The sequence below is a fragment of the Coturnix japonica genome, chromosome 32 (assembly GCF_054131305.1).
Source record: "Coturnix japonica strain WE chromosome 32, WE-NBRP24, whole genome shotgun sequence".
Lineage (NCBI taxonomy): Eukaryota > Metazoa > Chordata > Aves > Galliformes > Phasianidae > Coturnix > Coturnix japonica.
Window position 1 is genome coordinate 945884 of NC_140694.1, and position 23165 is coordinate 969048.

Here is a 23165-nt window from a genome sequence, read left to right on the forward strand (position 1 = left end):
CTCTCGGCAGTATATGCTAATGTGCGCTGTTGGGAGATTTCTGAAACTTTCTCTTCTGATTGTATTAATTAGCGTGCCACTCCAAACCAACAAAGCAGTTGGAATGAGCTGTAACTCTGTAAAACAAGTGAGTGCTGTTACACATAGGGCTTCCTCTGTCCCTGATGCTTTAGTGTGTTGGCAGTGTGGACTATGAAGATCTATATTTGGCCTGATTTATGGAGTATATCTATTTCATCTCTTTCTAGAACTTTAAGCATATTTTAGCACTTTAATCTTTTCCATTCAAGCTGTTCATTTGTTAGAAAAGTGTACATGCCAATCTTGCATCTAAAGAGAAACCCTTTTCTTCGCAAATATTTAAACATTTAACATGAGGTAGGAAAGCATCTCTGAGTATCAATAGCAATACTAAATTTCTTTCTGCACTGTGACAAACCCCCTGAAAAACCAAGGCCTCTACAATTCAGGGCCTCAGAGTTCTTCAACTAATCTTCCCCAAGGTGGATTTGTTCTTTTTTGTAATCTGATGTTTGTCAGGGTGGAATAAGTTTATCAGTACTGGCTGTTGAATCTTTGTATGTAATAAGACACAGAGATGTTCCTGTATTCTTTTATCTTCCTCCATGCAGTAACGGTCCATGCAGTTGACAAAGACATGACTTTATTCCAAAAGACAGAGCAAACCAAGGCTTGGAATATAGGAGATAATTCCTATAACTTAAATGTATAGAAGTCCATGCTTGTGCCAGCAGAGGAGTTAGGGTTATAGCACTTGGGAGCTCATACTGCTTGCTGTGTATAGCAGCTTAAATAAGACATAAGATGAGAAGCAATAGTTTGTGAGATAATGTCAGGGAGTATCATAGTGTACAGTACATTAAAGCTGTATCCCCATTTGGGGAGTTTATTACTCTATGAAATTGTGAACTTTACCTGTTTCACTGTAGCCTTGTTTGTTTTTTTCCCCTTACATCATCTTTAAGAAGTTATTTCACGTGTGCGGTCTAAATCAAGTCGTTACCTTTCTCATCTCATGTGAGGTCTTGACAAGTGTAGGTTCTGCCTATGGCTTCACCTCTAGCCTGTCCTATTGCTGAACTTGAAATAGCAAAGTCTGCAGGTTTTAACTTCTGTTTCATACCCATAAAGAAAGAGATGAAAACATTTAGCTAAAATCATTATATCATTGCTGTGTGAACTGGTTACAAACTGTTGTTTGGATCTAAGTACAGTTCTGGGAGAGCCTTCCCTGTACTATTGCTAAAGAATTCTTTAGGCTTTCGTATTCTATTCAGCTCCCTCTTTAGCTTTGTTTCCCCTTGTCTGATAAGTACTGATAAAAACTCACCAACAGCCTCCCTTTGAAACAGAGGTCATACCTCCCATAGTAAAAATAAAGCATTGCATCAGTTCCTTCACAAGGACTCTATTCAAGCTACTTCTTTATGGGGGAGAAAGAAGCTACTAACATTGTTATCAGAAATCAACTCTTTCCTCATGTTGAAATTAACCTAATGATTCTCCCATATTACTTCAGTTAAAAGAATATGATCAATGTTGGGCTTCCTTGGTCACACTTAAAGCTTTATTTTTTTCCTCAGAATCTCAGATATCAGATTTAATCCTCCTACCTGCACTTCTTGAATACTTTTTCGTTATTCCCAAAGTAAAAGCAATAAATAATTTCCTTTATGTTAAATATATTTAAAGCTGCCTTAAGCTCAGATAGGAAATCTAAGAAACATCTCTTGGTGCCATATACGTACAGTATGACAGCCCATCCAGAATTCATCTGGCTATGACAAATTATTTCCACAGGCATGAATGCAGTGTCTTTTATGCATGTACTCACATACTACTGCTTAACTTGAGAAAATGATAAAAGCATATCAACTTTAGAGCCTACTCAATACTTTACATAGTAGATATTTATAGGGCATCAGCTATGCTTTTTCATTCACTTAACCTACGCTTACTTCTGGAACTGTGTTGCCTATGTAGTTGCTTATTTGCTTGATTTAAGAGATGTCACCCTTTTCTTTTGTACCTTGCTCACAAGGCACAGCTGGACCACAGCTGAGCTTTCTTGTGCATCTATGATAGGAGTGTCATCCCGCTGTAGAATGATTACAGGGCTTGTAGAACATGTACCCAATTTGCAACTAAATGATTTTTGTCTGCTATCACATCGTGCTGCAGCTTGAGATCCAACCACCAGTCTACATTTTTCCTCCCTATTTACATCGTCATAAATTATAATACTTATTTTGCCAACCAATTCCGTTATCAAAAATACACACATGTCATCTTTCTTGCCTTTGGATGTCTAACTGAAAGTTTGCTATGAAAACTGTTACCCTGGGCAGTGTGGTCATTTCTGCTATGTTTGTTTACTTTTGTTTCTATTGTTAAGGCAGTAAATCAGTAGTGTGGTGGCTGCTGTTATACTGCGAAATCCCCAAATCCTTAAACAGAAATGATGTAATCCCAACACAAGAAGTGCTAAGAAAAGAATGCGTAAGTGTGGGTAGGCACATTGGCTAATTAGCTCAAGTGCATAGGAGAATTCAGCTCACTTTTGAGTAGCTGGACATGTAGGGCTAACAGCGATTGGATGTTTTAGTGCAGAATCAAAATGCTTCATTGCAGAGTAAGCCATGTTTTCCATAGTCTTTTCACCACAACTTCAGGACACTTAATAGTTCAAAGCACTGGACTGTAAAAACTCTGTAAATGAGTCTTTAAAAGTTAGAATGAAAACAGGGGGATGGTGGTACAACCACAACAGTAGTCAGTCAACATTGCAGTAGTGCAGCCTTACTGAATTGCTGCCAAGGAATGTAGATTAGGAGCCATTCTGTTTTAAAAGCTTCAGCTAAGATAATTAATTGCATTTATTTTCAAGGTGATGTCGTGCTTGTTTGTGGGAATGAGCAACAGAGAATTAGAAAAAAAAACATGGAAATTTCATCAGTGATTACCAAAGCGATAGTGATTTACTAATTGCCTTTTGCTGTTTCCTGACAGTTTGTATCTCTTATAAGCGAAACAATCTGCCTCCAGTCACTGAAAACATTTGTGTGTTGAGAGATTAGGATAAATATACCACAAGTAATTGTTTAGTTGTAAATTTGTTCTTTTCCCTTTGTGGGGAGTTGGATTTGCCTCCTGTCTTCTGTGGGAAGTGCAAATACTTACCCTGTAACCCTTAAAGTGTGCTCAGAAGACCCTAAGCAAGATTTTGGCAGAACAGAATGTAGCCAGGAGCAAAAATCTCCTTCCAGATGTGGTGGAACGGAGCCCTGGCAAATTCTTTGCTCTCCTGGTTTTGGCTCTGGGAAATTCTTGAGAGCTGCGGTTAGCATCAGTTAAACAAAGACTGCAGACTGATGCAGGTTCTGTATGTTGTCCCCATGTTGCTGCTGTTGCTTCTTAAAGGTCTTTCCCCTCCATAGCCCTGTGTGCTTCAGCTGGGAGTTGGAAGGCAGATGCAGCTACATGACTGTATTTGCACTGTGTGAGCGGGGGCTGATCTAGGGCAGTATTTTCTGCATTTTTCCTTCTCTATGCTCTGGTATTTCTTTGCCAGCAGTGTGTGGATAGCACATTAATCAATATAATGAGATTTATGTGGTTCTGTTGAGTTCTGTAGGAAAACATATTGAACGTAGATTGAATGATGGAAATGAAGGCTCAGACAAATGTCTGACATATGCGTTTCTTCAGGCATTTCAGAGTTTAATACGCAAATGGGAAAGGTGTTGATTTTGTGACCCTTTGTGAATTGGCAGATCTAGATCCACAGAGGCAGAGATCCTTCTGCTGCCATCAGTAACTCAGTTCCTGAGTGTTTAATAAAGTGCAACCGAAACCTCTGGATAAATAAATAAGTACCTCGTACTGCAAATCAGTAACTTCTATAGTAAAACCATATTCACAGGTTTTTGCTATGTGACTGTATCCTTTTTTTCCCCCCATCCTGAAATAGTTTTTTTCTAATTAAAACTAATGTAAAAGTGCAGACAAAAGTAGTGAAATGCCATATGAAGCTGCCCCATAACCATGGGCCAGGCCTATCTTTCTCACTGCTGTAAGAACAATACGGTTCTGTGTTTGTGCTGATCTTGAAATCATCCTGCAGTACTTTGCAGTCTGAAACAAATGAAAATCACCATACATTGTTGCATGGCAGATCCCATAAACAGCAGGTCTGAACGACAAGTGTGTAGTGTAATGGGATAGGAATAATTCAGTGAGAAAGCAAAAAGCCTCCTTTAAGGAATGCTTTTTGGAATATCAAAAAACCCAACCAACCAACCAACCCTACCCACAGCCTTTGTGCACAGCGTGTGGTTACTTTCATGCACAGAGCTGGGCTGTGTGAGCAGGGAGATGACAATCCTGAGCCTGGATGGACAACCTGGACACAGTCTTCCACTTTGGATGCTGTATGTGAACTGAACCTGGTCTGCTAGAGATGTTAATTAAGTTGTAAACCTGTGGAATGGATTCCAAAAAAGCCAGACAGTTGGAGCATATAAACAGGAGGGGCAATGGCTAATTACAAGGGTGGACAGTGATAGGACAGGGAGGAATGGTTTTAAACTGAGACAAGAGAGGTTTAGGTTGGATATTAGGAGGAGGTTTTTCACCCAGAGGGTGGTGATGCACTGGAACAGGTTGCCCAAGGAGGCTGTGGATGCCCCATCCCTGCAGGCATTCAAGGCCAGGCTGGATGTGGCTCTGGGCAGCCTGGGCTGCTGGTTTGTGACCCTGCACATAACAGGGGGTTGAAACCAGATGATCATTGTGGTCCTTTTCAACCCAGGCCATTCTAAAATTCTATGATAAAAAGGGGTATATTGATGGAAGACGGCTGGTAGATTTGCTTCATTTTCCCATGGTTCCTCTGCTATTGTTCTTGAGGAGCAGAAGGGAGTGAAATGGAAGTAGTCCTCTGGTTCTCTATTACAAGCCTGTGTATTGTCTGTGTCACCTTAAGTGGTGGAAGAAATCTGTAACTACTCAGGACACCCCCTAAACTCTGTATTCAGCACTTACTTGTTTTAATCCCAGCAGTTGCTTAGTTGCATTTAAAGCCCCCGGGCCCCATTGAGTTAACTGTTGTGACTGTCACCAGGTTGTTTTTCTTTCCTGCCCAAATGAGATGTCTCCCCTGAAAATAACATGAGTCTCACATGCAGAAAGCACAGCTTTCAAATGTTAAACCAGATGGCAATTATCCTGAATTAGTCTCTCATTTGCAATGCTCTCATTTTTTTTGAGGTCTTCTTTTTTTTTTTCCTTTTCTTTTCTTTTCTTTCTTTTTTTTTTTTTTTAAACTTAAAAACAAAACAACAACTAAAACAACAGCAAAAGAAACCCTTCAGCCATTTGTGATTATTCTTGTTTGGTATTTAAAGACTTGTTTACTTTTAATTGGTTGCCAAAGTCACGTACTGTTTTTGATACAATGGAAAGGCAATAGAATCTTTCTGGGGACAAGATTTGTACTATGACATTCAATGGCAAGGATGTACATGAGGGACATGGTTCTAATCTATATGGAACAGTAAACATCAAGTACTTAACTGGAGAATACATGCTTTTACATTTGGACCATCTACATTATTTCCCTCCAAATACTATGTTGGCTATATACCGTATTTCTCTGCTTTCAGAGCTTTTGTTTTCTAAATTACATTTAGAGCTATAAAACAGAATGCAAGCAGAAGGCGGGAGACTCCCTGTAAGCTTATTTAACTTACTGATGTGGACTGAAGATGGGTTTGTGGAGTTTCTAGCTCTGAAAATGGCCGTCAGAAAGCTTTGATCTCTCTCCCACCTTCAGTCAGGTCGTACTGTTCCAGGAGTAAATCTGAAGATACAAAGCAATTTCATTTTCATTTTGAAGTCATTTAAAACAGAATTGGGCCTTTTTTTTTTTTTTTTTTTTTTTTGTGCAGTGAGATGAGTAATGTATAATTCTGAAATACAAATACTGATTTCTCATATGTGGGCTACTCCAAAAGTAATGCCTCCTATTTTATGATGCTGGCGTGCAACATCAGAGGTGTATGTTGGTGGGATGGCAGCAGAGGTTGAACCTTCCCACCAATATCCTGTTAAATTTTGTTGCTGTGTGACAGATGGCAGCAGAGGGTCAGTCTGACAGAACGGTGTTGACATGGGAGTATGTATGAAGCAGAGGTTTGGAACTGAATTCCTCCATGTGGAAGAAATGTTACCCATCAACATTCATTGACATTTGCTGAAAGTTTATGGAAATCAAACAGTGCATGTTGGCACAATGGGGTGGGGGGTAGAGCATATCAGCAGCATGGAAGACAAGCCTCATTCTGGACAGCTGTCACACCATGGAATGAAGAGTGTCTCCATCAGCTCATCTGCGTGAATGAGCAACTTGAGAACTGTGTACAGAGCTTAATATCATCTTCAGTGTGTTGGAAGTGATGGTGACTGTGTTAAAATATTGGAAAGCCTGTGCCAAGTGGGTCCCAGAAATGCGCACACAGGAACAGAAAGAGCACCATATGCAGGTTTGTCAGGACATATTGAACCACTGTGAGGATGAAGGTGACAGTTTTCTGGATCGCATCATTATCGGTGACAAGATGTGGCATCACTGCTACAAGCTAGAGTCAAAATGGCAGTCTGTGGAGGAGTGATGTGAATTCTGCATCGAAGAAAAAGCTCAAGATGCAGCAGTCCTCAGTGGGTAAAGAAACATACACTGTCCTTTGGAATAGGAAAGGGGAGGATCCTTCTGGAGTACCTGGAAACTGGACAAACCATCAATTCTGACCATTACATCATATCTGAATAAGCTGAAAGCTTCAACTTCTGGACTCTGCCAGAGACAGTCTCAGTTTTACAAGATAACACAAAGCCACATACCTGTTTAGGGACCATGGAATATGTTGCCCATCTTGGTTGGACTATCCTACTGCAGTCACCATATAGTCTGGATTTGGCTCCCTCTGACTTCCATCTGTGCAGGGTGATGAAAGATGGGCTGTGTAGACAAGATTTTTCTAGCAGCAATGCCATCATAGCAGCTGGGAACCACTGGGCCATCTCTGCTGGTGCAGATTTTGACATGCATGGCATGCAGGCTTTTTCTTGTCCATCACTGGTGAAATTGCACAGTGAATGACTATGTTGAAAACGAATGTTTTATAGGTGAGAATTTGCTCTAACGAATGGTGATATTATGCTCTTTGTATCTGTTGTTGTTTCTGTGGAAATAAATAGGAGGCATTACTTTTGGAACAATCTCTACATAAAAAGTCCCAGGTATCCATATAGTTTCTTTGCAACGAAGTAATCTCTTATGGATCAGATAAGAAGAAAGCTGCTCCTTCCACAAAATCATTCTGCCTTTGGTAGTTGCTGTGTGACCACTTAGGGGTTTGGAGTGCAAAGTGAAACATTCAAGGATTGCTTTATTCCAGTATGTTTAGGATTACTTTTTCCAGCATGTAAAAGACACAGATATTCCTGTGTACATTCTGAGTTCTTTAAAAAAAAAATACAACCATGTATTCCGATGCTGAATATGCAGAATATACTGAATAGCTTTAGTTGGTACTTGGAGGCAGTTAGAATTTTTTCTTTATCAGCTGAAAAATCTCATAGAAATCTGCAGAGTGTTCAAGGAATTCAGGTACTTCAATCCCACCCTCATATATATAACTCAGTGTTTTGAAATGTAAATCCTACTGGTATCTTAAATATACATATATATTAAGTACTTCAGAGAATGTTACCTATAAAGCATTTATTTGTAGCCATGGACTGTTTTAAGTATGTGCAATAAGATACCATGTACTGCTAACATAATTCCTAATCATATTGTAAAAGCCCGCAGACAGGTTTCTTATATCACAATCAGTGTGTTTTATAATGCATTGTTCCCCAGGGCTCGGTGCTGGGGATGCTTCTATTTAACATCTTTATTAATGATCTTGATGAGGGGGTTGAGTGCACCCTCAGTCTGCAGATGATGCCATGTTGGGAGGTAGTGTTGATCTGCCAGAGGGGAGAAAGGCACTACAGAGGGACCTGCATAGGCTGGATTGATGGGACAGGGTAAACTGTATGAGTTTCAATAGGGCCAAATGTCTGGTCCTGCATTCTGGTCTTAACAACCCCAGGCAACCCTGTGGGCTTTGGGAGGAATGGCTGGAAAGCTGCGTGATGGAAAGGGACCTTGGTGTGCTGATGGACAGTCAGCTGAATATGAACCAGCAGTGTGCACAGGTGGCCAAGAAGGCCAATGGCATCCTGGCTTGTATCAGGAGTGGTGTGATGAGCAGGACTAGGGAAGTCATCCTGCCCAGTACTCTGCACTGGTGAGGCCTCACCTCGAGTGCTGTATTCAGTTTTGGGAACCTCAGTAAAGAAAGGACACTCAGGTCCAAAGAAGGGCAACAAAGCTTGTGAGGGGTTTGGAGAACGTTGCCTACGAGGAGCAACTGAGGGAACTGGGGCTGTTTAGTCTGGGGAAAAGGAGGCTGAGGGGAGACCTTATTGTTCTCTTCCAATACCTGAAAGGTGACTTCCAATCTAGATGCAGAGGGAGATATTAAATGCAAGAAGAGAATAGTTGTTGAATTGAATCTTGAATCAGGACCGAGTAGGCAACATAAACAGTGTATTTAGTTCTGTATAAGGCTGGAGATAAAAGGATAATGACCGTAGGAGGAGGAAAGAGAATTGCATCAGCCTCTGGAATGAAGGTTCTTGTTTGTGTGCATTAAAGGAACTATTATTATTCCATAGAAATATCCATGGAGATCTGAAGTAACTATGTGAGCTGGGATTAAGTATATGTATTAGGTCTTCGTAGCATATGAAGTTGTCAAAATGATCAGTCCTAGAACTGGTCTATGGAATCTTCTGACATATGAAAATGTAGCAGGGTGCTGAAAATACAGACCCAGAGTGTTTAAAGAAAAGAAAAAATGGTATTTATAATCAAAAGAAGGAAAAAAGGATCAGAATTTGTTCCTGCCAAGAGATTAGGACAAGAATTGATTTGTGATTTCTGGACAAATGTAAGGAAATAAAACACAAAAAGCTGAAAAACAACAGTGTAAGTACAAGCACACAAAGGCAGTAATAGAAAAAAAAAAGGGGATTATAAAGGATAAAGCTGATGCCTTTAATGCGCTGCTTGGCAGTATTAAAAGCACAATGAAAAGCAAACAAATTCTGCAGTGGATACACAGAAGTAGTGAAAAGCCAAAAGGTATCTTCATAGCTGCTGGATGACTGTACTTAGTGGAGCTTACCCCATTATAGAGAAGCTGTTAGAAGAGAGATGAGGATTCAGCAAAGGTCAAACTGAAGTGGTCTGGGGTCCTGAGGATCTGAAAGTATTATGAGAGAACAGGAAAATAATATTTTAATAGCATTGAGAAAACAGAGAAGGAAAGTGATCAACAGAGGGCCTTGTTGAATTATAAGAATGTGCTTGGAATAAAATGAGCAGATGCTACAAGAATACTTGAGCTGGTGATGCATTTAGGAACAAGGAGCTGTGAACTAAAAGTGAGAGGGGGCCATGCACATTAATTTAACCACATTTCCTTAAAGAGTAATGCATCAAATAGACTTTCAAGAAGAGTAGGGTAAATGCTCCAAGCAATTTTAAAACATTAGCTAAGTTTTAACTTTCAGAGTGTGGGGAGAAAAGTGGTTTTCCAGCAGCCCTTCAGTCCCCCATAAAAATTTTCCAGACTTGCTTTGAAAAAGAGCTTTATACATCTAACTCCTCCTAACATCACTGGAATGGAGTTAGAGAGTAGAGAGTAACTGACTACTGGGATTGTTCATGAAAGTCCAGGCTAAAGAGTGAAAGAAGAGGAGGATACTGAAGTTATGTGGAAAATGAGCATCCAGTTGACCTTGCTGTTTAGCTGGACCTTCCCCCAAAGTCTCTGTTGCTTGACAGTTTTACACATGAAATACTCTATTTCTTTTTTCTTAGTAGACGCTCTTCTGAAGACACAGACATCTCAGCCCAAAAACAGCTTCTGCAAATCGAAGTTAGTAAGCACTCTGGATTGTTTGCACCTTGCTCAATATCTGCAGCAGTTAGACTTTTGGAACAAGAACACAGAATCTTCTCTAAAAAGCTAGAGATGAAGTCATTCTCCAGTGGAATAAAAGCTTCTAGTGAAACACGCTCATTTTAATTTAAGATGAATGAGATTGAAACTGTATTGCCTCAAGATAATTTCCGGCTGCACTGTTGGTCAGTCCTAGCTCTTTAGCACTTATAGCTTGGTTAACCCTTCTAGTTCTTCAGAGATTGCATTAATCCTGTTTTTTTACTCAGCCTTCCCCAGGCACAGAACTTTATTAGGGAAGAACAATATGTATTGCTGTGCTAGTGACTGAACAACGCACAGCAGAGCTGAAGGCAAAGGATCCAAACCACATTTCAGCTTTGTCCACATTTAGTTCAGTATGTAGAGCATCATACACAGTACTACTATTTTTTTCTGTTTTCTGCTATATTTTTAATTGATGACTTGCTCTAATTATACTACTAGGTGTCAATTTAAACTATACTCATCATCAAAACAAAGTTTGGTACGTTCTGTATTTGACAAGTCATGTTCTCGCTGAACAGTCGTATTTTGTGGATTTTTTTGGTGTTACTTTGACTAAAAAGCAGTCTGCTCATTAGCTTGCCTAGATACTTGCTGCTCTAACAGGTCAACATTTTCAACACCTTGGTTGTGCAGGTGATGTTTTTCAGACTCTAAAAACATTGCTCTGTCCTGAAGCAATGATTTTTGTCTTGGTCGAGTGAGAATTTCAGTAGTTATCATGGTAAATAGAACTAAGTTATAAATATGGATTTTTGCATCTGAAAAAAAAACCCAGTGTTGCCAAACGAATTCTTGCAGGCAAAACCTAAATACTTATTTTTATTCATGAAGCCATCAGTTTTTCCAAAAGGTATGCTGCAAATGCACATATTGAAATCTGTGGGAGGGTTCTATCAAGCATGCAATTACTACAGCGTGAAGTCAGTAATATTTGATAGAGACTGAAAACTGGTACCGTCAGTGACCCAGTTCTTTGGACAATGGCAATGGGAATATCTTCCATCTTCTGCACCCTTCCCATTGACGTGACTCTGGTGGTGGGTATTCTGTTGTTTCCCACAGGTGATGTTCACAGATTAAATTGATCTTGCTCTGAGGTGATATCCAATGTAAACGTTCTTTTCTGTTTCATCGTATCTCTTTGGAGGATTGGTTTACTGCAGGAAGAAATGTCAAAGTTCTTCTATCAATCAGGCAAACATCATCTCTTCTGACAGGAATTTGCTCAGTTTGGTCCTGTATATGGTGAACATAGAAGTGCACTTGTTTCTCCCTGGAATTTTTAGTTTTGGAAAGTCCTTCAGCAGGGAGTGCTGCTTAATCACTCAGTGTGACTTCGTCTCTTCTAGGTAGGCTTTTGGTGAAAGCCAGGATGAATGAATTGGTCCTCAGAATAATTTTTAAGGGAAAAATTGGATGTTTACCGCTACATGGCATGAACTTCATGGTGCCTCTTTGCCATATGATGTCTACCAATTGGCGTGAGGTTTTAATTCCCAATTAACTAGAAAAGAAATACACTTGAGAAGTGTTGAAGGTTTGTGCTTGCTTTGAGGCAAATGATCTTTGCAGATAATGAAGGCAGCATTGTATCCTTACAGCAAATTGAAGTGGAAATTTGTGGGCTTTTCTGATTGTGTGGTTTTGTTGCCATCATTTATTTCTTGGTTGTTTTTCTTTTCCCCTCTTAACCAATAGGCCAGATTTCCACATGGTGCTTTAGTTCTCTTGGAGCCTGGCTGGTTTTTATCAGTTGAGAATTTATGTCTTGAAGGGAGTGCCTCTATCAGATGTACTTGTTTTCCCAAGGAAAGAACTTCCCATTCTGCAACCTGCCTTCTCATTCCCAGTGCTTTTCAAACGTTGTAATATCTTAGCACTTTCTAAATGTTGCAAAGGATTTGAATAACTTCTACTTCAGCATATGGTATGTATCATCAGTGTAATCCACTACAGGTTCTGAGAGCTGATAGCAAACTGCATGAGAGAGTCTATGCGGAAAGTAAATGAGATGGGGAAGAACTTTAAATATGAAATTAGAGCAACAGTGAGATAAATCAATAAAACCCATTTAAAACATTAGGATAAAGTAATTTGCTTTGAATGCTCAGGAGAATTTACTATCTTGTGTTCAGTTTGTATCCCATGTTTACTTAATTTTGTCTTCTGCCTGTTTGTAATGGGTTTTTTCTGTGTTTTTTTAAAATTTTTTTTTTGTTTTTTATAACTGCGCATATTTGAGGTAATTCAAGTAATGAGAGAAATTGATACTTGCAGTATAGAAATGACTGTCCAGGTGTCTTGGATGGCATTGAAACCAGTTCTGGAAGTAAACAAGTAACATTCAGGATGTTAGTTCTTCTTCACCTGCAACTTATTCTGCATATCTTGTAGAGAAACTGATGCTTCAATTTACTGTGCCACCTGGACTCTTTTACTTTGTGCCTTAAGCAGAAAGACTCTGTACTCTCTGGAGCTTTGTTATACCTCATGCTGTACTTTCTGATGCATCAGCTCATGGAGAGAAGATAATGGCACAGAGTTGTTGGATTTTTTTTTTTCCATTCCAGTGAAAATGCTTTCATTTAATTTGTGAATGTTTCTGTCACTCCACTTAAAGCAATGTTCGTGTATTTGGTTTTGCACAAAAGGTGGAAACGCTGCCTAGTTTCTCTTCACAACCTCAGTCCTTGACTTCAGCAAACCATCAGAGGCTGAATTCCTCTTACAGCAACAGCTGCAGGAATTAGGAATTTTAGAGGGTCACACTTTATCACATGCAAGTACAGTGTGTCTTGCTTCACTGGAGCTGGACTCTCGTAGATTTAATTGAACTATGTTGCCGTTGGGTTTTTTTTGGTTTTTTTTTTTTTTTACTGCTGCTTGGTCTCACTTTATTGGATATCTTAGCCATAGCTGTTAAAAAGCAACATTAGAGCTGAGCAAAAAATAAAATTGCAGAAGAACAAAATGTTACAGGAGGCAGATATCCATGTGTGTTTTATAGAAATAGGACTTAGGTTGCCAGAGGCGTTGTTTGTGACTTTATAGCCAAGTTGAATGCTCTAAACCATGTACAAAACTAAAAAGTGACATGATATAATGCAAGATTTAAAGATGTAGACAAGCACAGAGTTGTTTGTCTTGTCCTGAAGTGTAGAAAGGACCTGTGGTGTTTGTGGAAGGAATCACCTTGGATGGACATATTTAACCCTTAACAGCTTAATCTTCTCATGCTTTCTCAGCTGTCTCTGTTGAGACATGGGCTACATGACAAGTTTAATGTTTTAAACAGCTATTTAGAAATGTATTAGAAATTACTTGAGAAACTATTATGTAGGTTTTAGAACAACACCAGCAATACATGCCAGCAGTTGTTTTCAAATGGCCATTAAGCAAAACTTCCACGCTTGATCACTCTTTTTTTGAGCTGACATGGTGCTTTTGATGTTGCTATGAGATGATGATGGTAGAGATACTTGCAATGTAGACATGCTGCTGTCTAAAATCCCTAAGGATTAGAAGAGCAGTTGAGGCCAGTTTCTTACTGGGTCTCTGTAGCTTGCTTGAGGCCCACGGCTTAAAGAGTCCTTGAAGCAGATTTTGCATTGAGCACTAAATAAAACATTTTCTGTCACTGTTTCAGACAAGAAATTCCTTAAAATAAAAATACTTCTAAATAATTTACAGGTTATTGAGGATATATCTTCCAAATTCAGAATGTTTACGAGTAAAATAAAGCACTAATCATACTAATGTTTTTAAATTGAAATTCTTTGAAGGCAGAGCTGTCCGCATACATTGGGAATATGGTTGCTGTGCTTTTGTTACCTATGCATCAGTGGTTATATATTTTTTTTCAGTTTGAGTCTGCTATTATGATGAGGCTTCTGTCTGTTTTCTGCATCTAAAGGAAAGGATTGGTTCAGAATATTGAAATACAGAGGTTTTGTTTTTTTTTTTCCTGCAAATCTCTCACAACTGGTACAGTCCAATCAAAATCAGCTTTCACGCTGTGTCTGGTGTTGCTGCCAAAGGCTGCCTGCCCTGGGCTGATGTTGATGTTTCTCTTCCACTTCTGAGAGTGTTTGTCATATTGTCTCAATCAGGCCAAATGAAATACAAACTGGAAGCAAGAGAAAGATTGGGAAATCAGTTGTGGTGTGAATGAATATGTTTGGGGGCTCTTGGCGGCTGAAGCTTGGAGACTGGGGCAAATGGGTGCTATTGAGAACTGCATTGCCTACCTGGAGGAAAAAAAGAGCTGTATGGTGTTTGCTATTTATGTTGGAAGCAGTTGTTCCTTGCTCATTAAAGGCTCAGTGATCTGATCCAGAAATAGACTTTGTTGCTTGGAGGCACGAGTTGTGATGAGTAGAAATGAACAGTGAGTAACCCATCAGCTGAAAAATGCCACAAACAGAATCCAAACTATTAGAAACCCCAAGAAAATTCATAGGTGTCAAGTTAGGTTTGTGAATAATTCATAAATAACAGTTTCCATGTTACAGAGTAAATCACTCAGGAAATTCTGCTCACCACCTTCTCATAGTAGTGACTTCTGAGCTAGTATAGTTGGTACGTTTATTATTTCTTTTGTTTGTTTCAAAACAATATCTTTATGATTAAGTTAGCTGAATAGCTGTGCCAGGATTGCAGCTGGCATCCATTCAGCTCTGCCAGCATTTCACAAGGAGCACCTCCATGACCTGTTGTTGAACAGGTGACCTAACAGGAAAAAGAATCTTGTTAATGACATGAAAGCCTTTGACATTGCTTCCTCAAAACCCCACTTGCATGTGTGCTGAAAGAGCAGTGCAAAGCATTTCCAATCGTATTACAAGGGTTTGCAGAGCAGAATGGTGTGGAAAGGTGATCCAGAATGGGGAGCTGGTAAAAAGGGCTGGGATTCTAATGCAATGTTTCAGCATTTTTTTCTGTAGACTTGCTCCCCTCTTTGAAAGACATTTCATACTAGTAAAATGTCTGTGATTTTATTCATTCTACCAAGCATATGATCACCCTTGCAGAGATCAATGTTCCTCTGACTAACAGTTTCATCTTTGCTTTGTTTTTGTGTCACTGCTATAAGCAGAACATCTGGCCTTATGGGACAAGGAAGGCATCTGGCTTCTTGGAAGAGGCAGCAGAACAACTCAGATTTTGCTGCTCTGAAAGTAATGCCTCCTGTTTAGTTCCATGGCATCTGCAACAGTTCCTCGCTGCCTTCCATCCCCCCTTCTTGGCTTTCTGTGCCCAGCGTTGAGCACAGGCCGTGCCCGCAGCCTGCCCTGGGCTGCTGTGTGCCCAGGCTCCTACCCAGCACTGAGACCTGGACTGGGCCCTCACCCTGCGGGGCAGAGCCATTCCCACTGGGGAGAGCAAGAGGGGACATGGGAGTCCCCAGGCAGACCCTCAAGTACCCACATGGAGAGGCACAGACTGTTTTTGCTTTTTTAAGAATTGCTCAGGTTTTTATTGTTATTACTTTGTGTTGTCCTTTTAAATCGGTTGTGGCCCAGTGTTGAAACAAAAGTCCCAATGGAGCAACTGCGGTGGACCTTCATGCTGCCCTTGAGCCCTTCTTCCCGTCCAAAGCCAAGTCCTCTGCTTCTCCAAAGGAACAGCCGCCTCTGTAGCTTCTGTGCCAGCGCCTGGAGGCCGCAGGGAGCTCGGGGCCGTCCGCTGGACTCCTCGTGCTGTGGTGGTGCAGCAGCTGAGAGGACACCAATCCCAGTCCTGCCCTCTTGTCAGGGCTCAGCTGGAGGCTGCAGGAAGCTGAAAGCCATCTGTTGGACTCCTTGTCTTGTCCCGGCGCAGCAGCTTGTAGGAAAGCAGTGCCAGTCCTTCCCGTCTCCTCAGAGTTAGGGGAAGAAGAGGTGAGAGGTCTTGGGGAAGGCTGAGGATGGAGGGCGGGGAAGAAAGGGCGGCAGGGAGCAGCAGCTGGCGCAGGGGCTCTCTGGCGGATGGTGCCATTTCAACGCCAAGATGGAAATGGAGAGCCCCTGGTGCGCCGCCGATGGATGTAGCAGCGTCTCCAGGCAGACACGATGTTGGGGTGCCTGCCCTGCCTCGATGGAGGTGGATCCACCTCCATGGGCTCTTCCTCCAGAGGGATGTCCACCTCCATGGGCTCGACGCTGCTCTGTGGTGGATCGACATCCATCGGCTCAGGTTTGCTGCTGCTCCCCTGAAGCCGCCGCTTCTTTGGTGGAGGAGGATCCATCCTCCTCCACAAGGGAAAACACAAAAGGTCTGAAGGGACTTTATATGTTGCTCCTTGGGCCACAAGGGTGTCACCAAGTTGCGAGTCGACTAAGGACTGAAGTTCTGTTGTCAGGGTCCCTGTATTTATAGCGGTTGTCAGGGAGGTGGTTTGTGACATCAGAAAGCTGTGGCAGTGTGACCGTTAGAATGTCCCATGGTGACCAAAACATGGCTGTGTTGGGCGTGGGGAGGCAGTGGCCTGAGAGCAGCCATAGTTTTCAATGGGGATGGAGGGTGCATATAATCTGAAAGATGAATAGAAATAAAACCAGCTCACAGTAATAAACAGACAAGCCAACAAACTTTGAGGCAGTGCATGCTATTGAGATCCTTCAGTCATTTGCATGAGTTCTGGGTACAGTGAAGCACATTTGAAACATTTATATACCAGTGCACACAGCAGGTGGAAGTAGGTAGAGCAGCTGGAAGTCTTGGCACTGTCCCATAGCTGCAGTGTCATTGGCATTAGCAAAATGTGTTGGGAAGAGCCCTGTGCCTGTTGTGTCATGATGGACGGTTACTGGCCCTTCATCAGCGACAGGCAGGGCAGTTGTGGGAGAGGAAGTGAAGTGTTGCCACCCTTCTGGGATGATGACACTGATGATGTATTCTTTAAGGACCTGAGAGGTACCTGTGCATCAGGTGCTCTTGTCCTTACGATGACTTCAACTTGCCAGATGTTAAGGGTGAATATGACTCTGCTGGTATAAAACAAGTCCAGGAGAGTCCTAAAAATGGCTTGATGGTAATTTCTTAGTACAGGTTCTATGGGAACCAATTAGGAACGGTGCTTGTAGATTTGTTGCTTTTAAACATTGAAGTTGAAGTTTCAAATCCTTGGTGGCTGGTGGGAATTTGTCACAAAACTTCAACCTAGGATATCAATACCACCAATATCTGCCTCTGATGTCCTGGGCCAACGTAATAAAATAGGAGGCCTTACTTTTGGAGCTGTTCTTATAGCTTGCATTGAATAGGATGAGCTTGGAGTGTGACCTTTGCTTCTGAAATCTTCTGCATCCTCTGGTAGCACGTCAGAACTCAAGAGTAAGCTGGTGATTAGATTTTTAACAGATAGGAGTTTAAGTCCTTATTGAGCTGTGTGGAAGATGTAACATGGCTGTAAGCAGTGATATGACATGTAACCAGAATCAAGAGCATGGGGATCATTTTGTAACCTCTAATTCCTGAGGGAATCTCGAACACATCCTTCCAGCAAGCACAAGTCATGGCTGCTGTAAATACTAGGGTCTGCTTTGTACAAAGATTCAAGTAGTGCATAAAAGCATTCTGCAAATATATGTATTTTGTTACGTTAATCAGTGTGGAAGGTCGTTGTGTGTGTGTATGTTCCATGTGTTAACAAGGTGAGACAGAAGCCCCAAAGAAAATAGAAAATCAAGTCTATGAATTATCTTTTTGAAATTAGACAGTGTCAGCCTTGAAAGTTCTTCTTGTAAATGTAAATAATGGGACTTGGTTATTGTTATCCCTAATGATTTATTCATCAAGTAGAAAAATACCTGTATTGACAGTGCAAGATAAATCCATGCTTCTTCACAAACAGGTGGCCTAACAGGAAAAAGAATCTAGTTAATGCCAGGATAGCCTTTGACATTGCTTCCACAAAACCCCACTTGCATGTGTGCAGAAAGAGCAGTGCAAAGCATTTCCAATCGTATTACAAGGGTTTGCCGAGCTGAATGGTGTGGAAAGGTGATCCAGAATGGGGAGCTGGTAAAAAGGGCTGGGTTTATACTGCAATGCTTCAGTGTTATTTTTCTGTAGGCTTGCTCCCCTCTTTGAAAGACATTTCATACTAGTAAAATGTCTGTGATTTTATTCATTCTACCAAGCGTATGATCAGCCTTGCTGAGATCAATGTTCAAGTGGATAACAGTTTCATCTTTGCTTTGTTTTTTTGTCACTGCTATAAGCAGAACATCTGGCCTTATGGGACAAGGAAGGCATCTGGCTTCTGAGAAGAGGCAGTAGAACAACTCAGATTCTGCTGCTCTGAAAGTAATGCCTCCTGTTTAGTTCCATGGCATCTGCAACAGTTCCTCACTGCCTTCCATCCCCCCTTCTTGGCTTTCTGTGCCCAGCGCTGAGCACAGGCCGTGCCCGCAGCCTGCCCTGGGCTGCTGTGTGCCCAGGCTCCTACCCAGCACTGAGACCTGGACTGGGCCCTCACCCTGTGGGGCAGAGCCATTCCCACTGGGGAGAGCAAGAGGGGACATGGGAGTCCCCAGGCAGACCCTCAAGTACCCACATGGAGAGGCACAGACTGGTTTTGCTTTTTTAAGAATTGCTCAGGTTTTTATTGTTATTACTTTGTGTTGTCCTTTTAAATCGGTTGTGGCCCAGTGTTGAAACAGAAGTCCCAGTGGAGCAACTGCAGTGCACCTTGGTGTTGCCCTTGAGCCCTTCTTCCCGTCCACAGCCAAGTCCTCTGCTTCTCCAAAGGAACAGCCGCCTCTGTAGCTTCTGTGCCAGCGCCTGGAGGCCGCAGGGAGCTCAGGGCCGTCCGCTGGACTCCTCGTGCTGTGGTGGTGCAGCAGCTGAGAGGACACCAGTCCCAGTCCTGCCCTCTTGTCAGGGCTCAGCTGGAGGCTGCAGGAAGCTGAAAGCCATCTGTTGGACTCCTTGTCTTGTCCCGGCGCAGCAGCTTCTGGGACAGCAGTGCCAGTCCTTCCCGTCTCCTCAGAGTTAGGGGAAGAAAAGGTGAGAGGTCTTGGGGAAGGCTGAGGATGGAGGGCGGGGAAGAAAGGGCGGCAGGGAGCAGCAGCTGGCGCAGGGGCTCTCTGGCGGATGGTGCCATTTCAACGCCAAGATGGAAATGGAGAGCCCCTGGTGCGCCGCCGATGGAGGTAGCAGCGTCGCCAGGCAGACACGATGTTGGGGTGTCTGCCCTGCCTCGATGGAGGTGGATCCACCTCCATGGGTTCCTCCTGCAGAGGGATGTCCACCTCCATGGGCTCGACGCTGCTCTGTGGTGGATCGACATCCATCGGCTCAGGTTTGCTGCTGCTCCCCTGAAGCCGCCGCTTCTTTGGTAGAGGAGGATCCATCCTCCTCCACGAGGGACAACACGGAAGGTGGGAAATGACTTTGAGTTGCTCCTCGGGCCACAAGTGTGTCACCAAGTCGCGAGTCGACTAAGGACTGATGTTCTGTTGTCAGGGTCCCTGTATTTATAGCGGTTGTCAGGGAGGTGGTTTGTGACATCAGAAAGCCGTGGCAGTGTGACCGTTAGAATGTCCCATGGTGACCAAAACATGGCTGTGTTGGGCGTGGGGAGGCAATGGCCTGAGAGCAGCCATAGTTTTCAATGGGGATGGAGGGTGCATATAATCTGAAAGATGAATAGAAATAAAACCAGCTCACAGTAATAAACAGACAAGCCAACAAACTTTGAAGCAGTGCATACTATTGAGATCCTTCAGTCATTTGCATGAGTTCTGGGTACAGTGGAGCGCATTTGAAACATTTATACACCAGTGCACACAGCAGGTGGAAGTAGGTAGAGCAGCTGGAAGTCTTGGCAGTGTCCCATAGCTGCAGTGTCATTGGCATTAGCAAAATGTGTTGGGAAGAGCCCTGTGCCTGTTGTGTCATGATGGACGGTTACTGGAACTTCATCAGCGACAGGCAGGGCAGTTGTGGGAGAGGAAGTGAAGTGTTGCCACCCTTCTGGGATGATGACACTGATGATGTATTCTTTAAGGACCTGAGAGGTACCTGTGCATCAGGTGCTCTTGTCCTTGTGATTACTTCAACTTGCCAGATGTTAAGGGTGAATACCACACAGCTGCTATAAAACAGGTCCAGGAGGGTCCTAAAAATAGCTTGATGGTAATTTCTTGGTACAGGTTCTAGGGGAACCAATGGGGAACGGTGTTTGTAGGTTTGTTGTTTTTAAACATTGAAGTTGAAGTTTCAAATCCTTGGTGGCTGGTGGGAATTTGTCACAAAACTTCAACCCAGGATATCAATACCACCAATATCTGCCTCTGATGTCCTGGTCCAACGTAATAAAATAGGAGGCCTTACTTTTGGAGCTGTTTTCATAGCTTGCATTGAATAGGATGAGCTTGGAGTGTGACCTTTGCTTCTGAAATCCTCTGCATCCTCTGGTAGCATGTCAGAACTCAAGAGTAAGCTGGTGATTAGATTTTTAACAGATAGGAGTTTAAGTCCTTATTGAGCTGTGTGGAAGATGTAACATGGCTGTAAGCAGTGATATGACATGTAACCAGAATCAAGAGCATGGGGATCATTTTGTAACCTCTAATTCCTGAGGGAATCCCTAACACATCCTTCCAGCAAGCACAAGTCATTGCTGCTGTAAATACTAGGGTCTGCTTTGTACAAAGATTCAAGTAGTGCATAAAAGCATTCTGCAAATATATGTATTTTGTTACATTAATCAGTGTGCAAGGTCGTTGTGTGTGTGTATGTTCCATGTGTTAACAAGGTGAGGCAGAAGCCCCAAAGAAAATAGAAAATCAAGTCTATGAATTATCATTTTGAAATTAGACAGTGTCAGCCTTGAATGTTCTTCTTGTAAATGTAAATAATGGGACTTGGTTATTGTTATCCCTAATGATTTATTCATCAGGTAGAAAAATACCTGTATTGACAGTGCAAGATAAATCCATGCTTCTTCACAAACAGGTGGCCTGACAGGAAAAAGAATCTAGTTAGTGCCAGGATAGCCTTTGACATTGCTTCCTCAAAACCCCACTTGCATGTGTGCAGAAAGAGCAGTGCAAAGCATTTCCAATCGTATTACAAGGGTTTGCAGTGCAGAGTGGTGTGGAAAGGTGATCCAGAATGGGGAGCTGGTAAAACGGGCCGGGATTCTAATGCAATGCTTCAGCATTTTTTTTTTTCTGTAGACTTGTTCCCCACTTTGAAAGACATTTCATACTAGTAGAATGTCAGTGATTTTATTCGTTCTACCAAGAATATGATCACCCTTGCTGAGATCAATGTTCCACTGACTAACAGTTTCATCTTTGCTTTGTTTTTGTGTCACTGCTATAAGCAGAACATCTGGCCTTATGGGACAAGGAAGGCATGTGGCTTCTGAGAAGAGGCAGTAGAACAACTCAGATTCTGCTGCTCTGAAAGTAATGCCTCCTGTTTAGTTCCATGGCATCTGCAACAGTTCCTCGCTGCCTTCCATCCCCCCTTCTTGGCTTTCTGTGCCCAGCGCTGAGCACAGGCCGTGCCCGCAGCCTGCCCTGGGCTGCTGTGTGCCCAGGCTCCTACCCAGCACTGAAACCTGGATTGGGCCCTCACCCTGTGGGGCAGAGCCATTCCCACTGGGGAGAGCAAGAGGGGACATGGGAGTCCCCAGGCAGACCCTCAAGTACCCACATGGAGAGGCACAGACTGGTTTTGCTTTTTTAAGAATTGCTCAGGTTTTTATTGTTATTACTTTGTGTTGTCCTTTTAAATCGGTTGTGGCCCAGTGTTGAAACAGAAGTCCCAGTGGAGCAACTGCAGTGCACCTTGGTGTTGCCCTTGAGCCCTTCTTCCCGTCCACAGCCAAGTCCTCTGCTTCTCCAAAGGAACAGCCGCCTCTGTAGCTTCTGTGCCAGCGCCTGGAGGCCGCAGGGAGCTCAGGGCCGTCCGCTGGACTCCTCGTGCTGTGGTGGTGCAGCAGCTGAGAGGACACCAGTCCCAGTCCTGCCCTCTTGTCAGGGCTCAGCTGGAGGCTGCAGGAAGCTGAAAGCCATCTGTTGGACTCCTTGTCTTGTCCCGGCGCAGCAGCTTCTGGGACAGCAGTGCCAGTCCTTCCCGTCTCCTCAGAGTTAGGGGAAGAAAAGGTGAGAGGTCTTGGGGAAGGCTGAGGATGGAGGGCGGGGAAGAAAGGGCGGCAGGGAGCAGCAGCTGGCGCAGGGGCTCTCTGGCGGATGGTGCCATTTCAACGCCAAGATGGAAATGGAGAGCCCCTGGTGCGCCGCCGATGGAGGTAGCAGCGTCGCCAGGCAGACACGATGTTGGGGTGTCTGCCCTGCCTCGATGGAGGTGGATCCACCTCCATGGGTTCCTCCTGCAGAGGGATGTCCACCTCCATGGGCTCGACGCTGCTCTGTGGTGGATCGACATCCATCGGCTCAGGTTTGCTGCTGCTCCCCTGAAGCCGCCGCTTCTTTGGTAGAGGAGGATCCATCCTCCTCCACGAGGGACAACACGGAAGGTGGGAAATGACTTTGAGTTGCTCCTCGGGCCACAAGTGTGTCACCAAGTCGCGAGTCGACTAAGGACTGATGTTCTGTTGTCAGGGTCCCTGTATTTATAGCGGTTGTCAGGGAGGTGGTTTGTGACATCAGAAAGCCGTGGCAGTGTGACCGTTAGAATGTCCCATGGTGACCAAAACATGGCTGTGTTGGGCGTGGGGAGGCAATGGCCTGAGAGCAGCCATAGTTTTCAATGGGGATGGAGGGTGCATATAATCTGAAAGATGAATAGAAATAAAACCAGCTCACAGTAATAAACAGACAAGCCAACAAACTTTGAAGCAGTGCATACTATTGAGATCCTTCAGTCATTTGCATGAGTTCTGGGTACAGTGGAGCGCATTTGAAACATTTATACACCAGTGCACACAGCAGGTGGAAGTAGGTAGAGCAGCTGGAAGTCTTGGCAGTGTCCCATAGCTGCAGTGTCATTGGCATTAGCAAAATGTGTTGGGAAGAGCCCTGTGCCTGTTGTGTCATGATGGACGGTTACTGGAAC

The 23165-nt window shown here is 43.1% G+C and overlaps 3 protein-coding genes across 3 annotated transcripts in view; 1 reads left to right on the forward strand and 2 right to left on the reverse strand.

Moving 5' to 3' along the window:
- LOC146755413 (receptor-type tyrosine-protein phosphatase T-like) overlaps positions 1-23165 on the forward strand; it is a 158749-nt gene that overhangs the window by 107944 nt on the left and 27640 nt on the right. The gene's annotated exons all lie outside the window — the stretch shown is intronic.
- Positions 18723-19820, reverse strand: LOC146755415 (uncharacterized). The gene is given in 3 exon segments (XM_085525596.1): positions 18723-19186; positions 19189-19554; positions 19557-19820. Coding segments are annotated over 3 exon segments (912 nt in total). The 5' UTR covers positions 19644-19820; the 3' UTR covers positions 18723-18727.
- On the reverse strand, positions 21836-22933 carry LOC146755416 (uncharacterized). The gene is given in 3 exon segments (XM_085525586.1): positions 21836-22299; positions 22302-22667; positions 22670-22933. Coding segments are annotated over 3 exon segments (912 nt in total). The 5' UTR covers positions 22757-22933; the 3' UTR covers positions 21836-21840.